At 46.0% G+C, this 8,350-nt stretch overlaps 3 protein-coding genes across 8 annotated transcripts in view; 1 reads left to right on the top strand and 2 right to left on the bottom strand.

The window, feature by feature from the left end:
- nlk1 (nemo-like kinase, type 1) overlaps positions 1-3,944 on the bottom strand; it is a 7,113-nt gene extending 3,169 nt beyond the window's left edge. Inside the window, exons 1-9 of the mRNA XM_008330430.3 lie at positions 3,464-3,944; positions 2,370-2,498; positions 1,961-2,285; positions 1,476-1,605; positions 1,331-1,386; positions 873-979; positions 684-769; positions 359-568; positions 70-175 (exon numbers count right to left, since the gene is read on the bottom strand). Coding sequence (XP_008328652.1) covers positions 70-175; positions 359-568; positions 684-769; positions 873-979; positions 1,331-1,386; positions 1,476-1,605; positions 1,961-2,268 — 1,003 coding nt within the window. The 5' untranslated portion in view covers positions 2,269-2,285; positions 2,370-2,498; positions 3,464-3,944. The remainder of the gene's footprint in view (positions 1-69; positions 176-358; positions 569-683; positions 770-872; positions 980-1,330; positions 1,387-1,475; positions 1,606-1,960; positions 2,286-2,369; positions 2,499-3,463) is intronic.
- The window catches only part of LOC103393431 (RNA binding protein fox-1 homolog 1), a 363,631-nt gene that overhangs the window by 170,538 nt on the left and 184,743 nt on the right, over positions 1-8,350 (top strand). The gene's annotated exons all lie outside the window — the stretch shown is intronic.
- maza (MYC-associated zinc finger protein a (purine-binding transcription factor)) overlaps positions 4,320-8,350 on the bottom strand; it is a 10,722-nt gene continuing 6,691 nt past the window's right edge. Inside the window, exons 4-8 of the mRNA XM_025064628.1 lie at positions 7,459-7,709; positions 7,304-7,367; positions 6,768-6,939; positions 5,781-6,209; positions 4,320-5,393 (exon numbers count right to left, since the gene is read on the bottom strand). Of these exons, the coding sequence (XP_024920396.1) occupies positions 5,872-6,209; positions 6,768-6,939; positions 7,304-7,367; positions 7,459-7,709 (825 nt within the window). The 3' untranslated portion in view covers positions 4,320-5,393; positions 5,781-5,871. The remainder of the gene's footprint in view (positions 5,394-5,780; positions 6,210-6,767; positions 6,940-7,303; positions 7,368-7,458; positions 7,710-8,350) is intronic.

Raw genomic sequence — 8,350 nt, 5'->3', positions numbered from 1 at the left:
ATTTTTTAAACAGCAGGACGAGCTTCAAAGGGTAGAAATAATAGATGAAAAACAGTTCAACGTCAGCGGATACCGGTTTGTGAGGCCCCCTGAGTATGTGGGCTCGTGCTCCTTCACAGGCGGAGGCCAAGGCGGAGAGGGGCGGAGTTCCCAGCAGGTCTGTGATCAGGTCCAGCTGATGAGCAGGAGGAGAAACCAGAGGGAAGGAAGGAGGTCAGACAGAACACGACGGCTGACAATATATAATGATAATAAAACCAGGCACGTGACAGTCAGCACGGAAAAAGCATAGTATTATCTGATGCCTTGCTCAAAGTGGCCGAGAAACCTTTGACCAGCAACAATCTAAAGGACTCACCTGCTGAATTGGACTCTGAGCCTGGAACAGGATACGTCTTCCCAGCAGCTCTGCAAAGATGCAGCCCACTGACCAGACGTCGATGGCCGAGCCGTAGTGCCGGCAACCCATCAGTACCTCGGGCGCTCGGTAGTACTGGGTCACCACCTCCTGGGTCATGTGACGTGACGGGTCAGGCTCCTCCACGCGCGCCAGCCCGAAGTCACAGATCTGATCAAAGACAGAGAGAAGGAAGAGAAGAGTTTGAGCTGCAGAGGAGGAGAACCCAGCACTGGTCTGGATTCTCTCTGGTCCCTCAGAGACGTGGTCTTCGTCTGAGGTTTACCTTCAGCAGACAGTTGCTGTTGACCAGCAGGTTTCCAGGTTTGATGTCTCTGTGCAGGATCCCAGCAGAGTGAAGGTACTTCAGACCTGAAACAGACACCACAGTCACAAAATATCTAGACAGATTTTCATCAGTTTGAGTTCAAAAGTCAACAACAACTGTTGGTCATCAAACAGAGGGGGCGCTCACCTCTGAGGATCTGGTAGAGGAAGACCTTGATGTGGTCTGTGGTGAGGGGCTGAGGGGACACGATGACCTTATGGAGGTCGCTCTGCATCAACTCTGTGATCACGTAGCTGTGGACCAGTTTACAGTCAAGAAAAAAAAACAGAAACTCACGGAGAAAAGAGTTCTACGCAGACTGAGAACAACGCTGTGACAGAAGAGAGGAGAGCACAGGAAATGAGGCAAATTAAAAAGAGAAAGAAAACCAGGACAGTGGCCTGGACTGATGAGGAGAATCTAGAACGATGACTGAAGAGGCTGTTCATGTCTCTGCCTCACTGTCACACAGACTTCACCAACAGAAACCTAGGTTTGGAAACCACACACACACACACACACACACTGTGTCCAGACTGTTATCACTGTTTTTCTATTTTCCTGATTTATCTCAATGGACTTCTGTTTCTCACAAACAAGGATACATTTCCTCGAAGCAGTCTATCTGTGGAGGCTGTAAAATGTCCAGCGCTGATAAAACCTGTGAGGACAGAGAAAAAAAAAAACAAACTCTCAGATATATTTATATTTAAGTATATTAAATCCCACCCTGTGTCACCCTCTCCTCACGTTGTCGTGTTTGAAGAAGCAGAGCATGCGCAGTTCTCTGAAGACCCTCTTACAGGAGACCAGGTTCTGGAAGACATTGGGCATCTTCTTCAGAGCCACCTTTCGACCATCTCGGGGGTCGGTCACTGACCTGCAAGACGGAGACGCAGACGTTTTACTCCTCAAAATCTCTCTGAACTGAACTGTGCAACATTCAAATCCAACTGTTCACAAACATACGTGTCTATTTATCATCTGTGACATTTATGAATCACAGTTTCCTGTTTATATCTTAGGTTAACATCACTGCATGATGGGTAACTGACATCAAACACTGGGTCAAAGTAGTTGATGTTTTACGACGCGAATCTCACCAGACGACACCAAACGCGCCGTAGCCAATGGGCCGGTCTCTGTTTATATCTTAGGTTAACATCACTGCATGATGGGTAACTGACATCAAACACTGGGTCAAAGTAGTTGATGTTTTACGACGCGAATCTCACCAGACGACACCAAACGCGCCGTAGCCAATGGGCCGGTCTGGCTCCATCTCTGCCGGGCTGGGAACCTCACTGGCAGGGTTAGTGTAAGGCTGAGGCACCGCTGCTCCACCTCCCGCACTTCCTCCAAGAGCTGTAGGGTGACGGGGGGTCCCAGCCGGAGCGTTGGGTCCAGTCAGACACGGAGTGGCGCTGAGGCCTGTGGAGGGAGCGCCGCAGGAGGAGTTGACGCAGAAATACTTGTGACTGAGGTCAGAGCCAGGAAACAGATCTCCACAGACGTTCTGTCGACCCGTGCCGTGAAACGCCATCCTGCCACCACCCAACCCTGGGGAGCAAAAATGTGTCGGTGGAGCCGTTATTCTGCTGAAAACAAGGAGCCGGAAGCCGGCGGGAAACGTGTTCACCTCACCTCAAAGTGTCCGCTTGGTCAGAGCGACCCCTGGCTACTGCTGCTGGTGCAGTGGCTCAGGAGCTAGGCTAAGAAAACACGGACCCTCACTGAGTAGCATGACCGGTCATCCTCACCATCCTCATCACCCTTCATGAAAAGAACGAACATTGTAAAAAAAAATCATCTCAAAGTTGGTGACGAGTGAGACCTGAATCAACTGACCAGTGACCAGAGATACCAGAAACTACTGACTGGTCATAATGGACACGATACCTAACATGACTGACAAAATACATTGGCATCAAACACAGTACATGAAGTATAACTACAGATCACTTCAAATTATTTTTTTGGATATAGAATTCCTTTGGTTAAAATGTTCTCCTTAAATCTTGTCTGACGTAAATTCTGGACCAGTAGGGGCGCTGCAAACACAGTATGGCTTTGGATCTATTTTGACCACCGTTTAACCCTTTAATAAAAAAAAACAGTGACCAATAATAATAATAATTCAACAGACACTGGTGAAGTCTGTCTATCTTTTTGTTACAATGTGGACATAAATAATCAGGAATCTGAGAGAAAAACCGGAATCCGAGGCAGAATTCCAGGTACCACTGATCGCATTTACTGTTTTATCTAGATTTTCAACATTCGGAATAATTCAATAATTATTGTCAATTTCTTCTTCTCCTTTTAAAATCAGGTTCATCCCCTCAGTGTTCTGTTAAATGTCACGCACTCATAAAATCTAAGTCAGAACTGTTGACTTTTTTTTCTGGAATTCCGAGATATTAGCAGCTAACGACTAGCGCCGTCGAAAATCTGCCAAAAGAATGAAATAAAAACGTCGTTATAACCCGTTTAAGTATTATTTTGACGTCAAACATTTTAACCAATTTAACACCAAATTCGTTGCTTGTGTAATCGTGTATTCTTATCTCTGTGCTTGTGTAATGAAAACAAATTTCTGCAGGCAGTTAGCTCCGATGCTAACCAGCAGCTGTTTAGGCTAACGCTGACCCACATTTAAACAACAAAGATTCTAGACATTCTAGAACAATTAGAAAACAAAACTAACACTCAGGTCAGTATTATCACACGCATCTCACCTACGACGACTCGCAGCACAGTCCGACGATGGACCAAACTGAGCCTGGAACGTTGTTCACCGCTTTGAGGAGCCTTTCCCCGGCTTCCCCTCCTGGAGCAGCGGGTCGTCAGCCACTGAGCTCACGGTCCATGGCGTCACAAAGCCGGTCAGGCCGAGAAGGGAGCAGCGTCCCCTGCAGGCGGCGCAGGGCGTTGTTTTTGTGTGTGTGTTTTTTTTGATTATTTTCTCATTTGCAGGGATTCTGTAAGAATCGACCCGTTTCCCAATAAATCAGCCGTGCTCCCATATGGAATCTAACAGCGGTTTACTGACGAGGAAGAGGAGGAGGGGGGGTAGGAGGAGGAACAGGGGGGAGAAAGAATAAGGGGGAGGGGCGACGCTGGCTGTAAACAAAAAGCCACGGGCTGCGTTCCATTTATCTTCAGCTGATGACAATACATGACGTCATATCCATAAAAACGGAGCTGGATGCGGAAAACAAGATGGCGCCCGTAGGAAAGATGTTCTTTAAAAAGCCGTTCGCCACAGTCTTAAATTTTTATTTTTTATTCAAATCTTTCTTTTTTGTCTTTCATAAAATTGACAAAAATGACAAGTTACAATCAAAATTTAAGCATTAGTCAAGACCAGCGTGACCTGTGATAGCCTTACTGTCATCTGAGAAACTTTAACCAGTACTACTACTATTAGTATTAGTAGCAGTAGCAGTCGCAGTAGTAGTAGTGGTTGTAGTAATAGTTGTAGTATTATGCCCATAACATACAGTTATTGGGGGAACTTTAATGTTCTAATTTCAAATAAATATTTACATTCCATTAGTATTTACAACATTCAAAAATAATCCATTGACAATGTTAACACTGATGCAACTACTCCAGCCTGTGGGTGGCAGTAAGGCACCAAAAAACTGTTTTTATTAGGATGCATTGTACAGTGGCGGAAGACAAGACCCACACTCGTGACAAAGAGCCCCAGAAGAAGAAGGTCCGCTCTGGTTCAACAGTCTCAGATTGTGAGGTGGTGATTCTGACACCTGTCACTTCACACCTCAATAAAATACCCACAGTGCGGACCTGTAAACGGCCCCCTCCCCCGTCCCTGCCCCCCATCACCGATACAGCTCCATTCACAGAGCAGCCTCACTGCCTTTATTACACAAGCGACAATGTGAGCTGTTCGCACCGCACATGGACGTGCCATCAGTTTGCACAGCCACGGGGGAAAAAAGTCACAGAAGATTTTTTACAACAAATCAGTGTTAAGAGAGAGAAAAAAAGAAAAACTCTGTGGAGCATCAGAGAATCTACACAAAGGAATATACATATATATATATGTATATGTATATATGTATATATAACCTTTCAAAGAACTTTACAAAAATTCTAAACCATGATCTAGAAACAACAAACTGCAAAGCCATGTCAGTAAAAATACAGGTTATTTTTCTCTTAAAAAGACAAGTTCCTTCAGTTGTGAAGGGTGATTTTATGATAGAGTGCACTGTGAACATCTTAACTGTCTGTGCTCTGTCCTATCTGACTGTCAGGCAGAGTGATTGGTTTACAAACTTCAGTCTTCTTGTTGTAAATGTCTGTCTAACTGCGGCTGAGCACACCGATTAAATCTGACCTCAGTTCCCTCATGACTCCTGGCAACCATCAGTTCAGAACCAGGCCGTGTGGGTCTACGGCTGGTTTAAGGCGTCAGAAGTCAGTCTGGACTGTGACTCAGTCGGTACCTTACAGAAGAGGTAAAAAAGCTGAACTGTTCTTTCTCTGAAGAACTAATCGGTTCCCTCTCCTCTGTGTTTCCAGCCATTGATTGGTCCTCTGGAACTAACATGGAACTAGCATCAGTTCTTGGCTCTGTAGGAGCAGGACTTGTGTTTTTTGGAAGAAGGTGCAGAGAAGATGACTGTTGAGTAAAAACTGGAACGAGACAGAGCAGACAAAAAACGTTATTTCAGACCAGGGCCCAGACTGAAGTGTTTGTTGCTGAATCACAGACAGCTGGGACTGTAAAACCTAATGATTTAATTACAGACAGAACTACCATATTTAATCACTCCTTCTCTTAGTTTTCTCATTTCTAGTGCTCCACCAACACTGATGTACACACCCCAGACTGTAGGTGGCAGTAATTTAAAATTTAATTTAATTTAAACATTTTTTTAATTGAACTGAATTAATTTGATTACCAAGTTGTGACAAATTTGTCTGATTATTTTCATTCTGATCACCAACGAAGACTAGAACAAACACTGTCAGAGAAGAAGAAAAAAAAAGAGATATCCAACGTTAATGCAGTTCACGCACCTGCTGAGGCCGCTGTTCACTCGGCTCCTCCTTTTTTCCTCTTTGCACCCAAACTGCCCCTGCCTCCGTGACCCTCGGCCCCGCCCCTGTGCTAGCTGTGAGGCTGGGCGGCGATACTGGAGCAGTCGGTGACCAGCAGTCCCACTGTGCTGGTGGCATCGTCACTTGACCCCGCAGTCACAGTCACGCTGACAGTAGTGCCCCCGGTGGAGTCCGTGTTGGCAGCATCGTTCTGGCTTTGGTTGGCATGCGTGCCCATGTGGCCCTGCAGTTGTGTGGCCGTCTTACACTGAACGCCGCACAGCTGGCACAGCAGCACGCCACCGGCGCCTGTCCCGCCAAAAATCCCCCGCACTCCGCCGCTGTCCTTCCACTCCTGACCGTGGTGTTTCTGAGCATGTACACGCAGGTAGGTGAGCGTGGTGAAGCCTGGAGGACGGACACACAGCTGAAAACATGGCTGCCAACAGTGACAGGAGTCATTTTTGAGACTAAGGTCAACAAAAGACTAAGGTAATAAAACTGGGGATGTCTGATATTAACCAGCATTCTGCATACAATCCTCTGATTATTAAAATAGATTAATAAAATGAGCTGCAATGCTGCCATCTAGTGGCTTTCATCTTAATATACAGCCATTTTTCCCCAAAACTATTTTAGGGCACAAATGCCAGGCTTGGCATTATTGGGTTTTCATTATCAGAGAAAAACATTATAACGATTCTTACAGCTATTACATAATTATGCTAATATCGGGGCTGATAATATTCATCTGCGGATATTATCGGACATCCCTAAATAAAACCTACATCGGCTTAAATCTATAGCATCTGTTCACTGTCTGATGTGTTTAACATGTTTAACTTTCGGCTTCACTTCAGTTGAGGCGAATATCAATTTTCTGATGAAACCTCTGGCGTTGACACAGACTGGTGAAAACACCTGCTGAAGTGAATCAACTGTTAGTGTGAATCTGCCGAGACTCACTGCGGTTGCAGAGGTGACAGGCGTGGTGCTGGGATTGGTTGTGGACCCTCATGTGATCAGTGATGTAGGCAGCAGAGAGCAGCTTCCCACAGATGTGACACGGAACCTTTTCCTCATGGCGGATCAGATGAGCACGCAGGCGATCCCGCGTGGCAAACGCTGACGTGCACGTCTGCAGGAGAGGTGAAGACACACAGGAGGACGTGAGTCTCCTCTAACAACATGACACCTTTGAAAGACTATTAAAAACATCAGACCTGATAAAAAAAACATTATTAATAACCACTGAAGAGCTGAAGTGTATTCTCACCGGAGCACCACTGACGAAAGTCTGATCATAATTAGATCAAAACTTAACTTTTATTTTATGACATTAATGTTTGATAGAACAGAGAAAAATGGTTTCCAAAATGAACCATGTTGTTTGCAGTAAAATGTTAAAATGTACATCTGTTCATACAGAAATAATTTTAAATTTTAAATTAACATTTACAGAGTCAGGTGAAATACTGCTGACAGACAGAAGGGGGCGTTACCGTGCACTTGAAGGGTCTCTCTGTGGAGTGAACCTGTCGAACGTGACTGTTGAGGTGGTCTGGTCTGAGAACACAGAACACAGAGGAAGTTTTGTTAAGTCCCTTTTCTCCTATTTTAGACAGAGTCCCTGAGGAGCGGCGGGTCGGGGCCTCACCTGGAGAACGCCTTGGCACAGTGCGGACACACGTACGGTTTCTCCACGCCGCCTTGGTGCGAGCGCACGTGGTAGCTCATGCGATCTTTCCTCTTAAAGCGCTGCTGGCAGATGGGGCAGGAGTAGGGTTTCTCGTCGGAGTGCGAGAGCCGGTGGCGGTTGAGGTGGTAGACGTCTCTGAAGGCTTTGCCGCACGCCTCGCAGGCGTGGTTCTTCCTCACCTGGGTGGTGTTGGGGGCGGGGTTCTGATTCTGCAGAGAGTTAGAAACACAGAGGGTCTGAAAAAAAACAAACCCCTGGGCTGAGACAAACCGTGTGAGAACGTGACACTCACCAGCAGCAGGTTCACGGGTTCACAGTCTTTCACTCACTCATCTACACCTCATTCACACTTCCTCTGTTCACACACAGCTGATCCTGTTCACTGGTCCATGTTGCTTTGCACTTGCCACGATATTCCGAGCAAGAGAAAGACATGGACCAACCCAGGGTGTCAGCGACCCCTACAGGGTCCATACAGATACCGCAGCGTGATAGTGAATTTTTTGGTGATTTCTTTTAAAAAATTATTTTTCTTTTCAGCCGTGTACGTTCATACATGAAACATAAAACAACAAGGCAGGTTTATATCGTATGTACACTAGGGGTCTCTGCTCCATTTCTACATCACGTTTTGGTCCCAGGCCTGTGACACCTTGAAAATTCCCGCTCTAACTTTCTTAGACAGCTAACACAGAGTAGTGGCTGTTATGTTATATATTAAAATCAATCATCAAAAATTAAAGATGAATGGAAACATGCAGGTTTCCCACCTGCTCCACCTGCTCCACCGAGCCCACTTCAACTATCGCCGCCTGGACGGGCAACGCTGCGGCAGCCCCCGCTACCGGTT

The sequence above is a fragment of the Cynoglossus semilaevis genome, chromosome 17 (assembly GCF_000523025.1).
Source record: "Cynoglossus semilaevis isolate Cse_v1.0 chromosome 17, Cse_v1.0, whole genome shotgun sequence".
In the NCBI taxonomy this organism is placed as follows: Eukaryota; Metazoa; Chordata; class Actinopteri; order Pleuronectiformes; family Cynoglossidae; genus Cynoglossus; species Cynoglossus semilaevis.
Note: the sequence above shows the minus strand (reverse complement) of the source record. Positions and strands in the feature narration are given on the sequence as shown.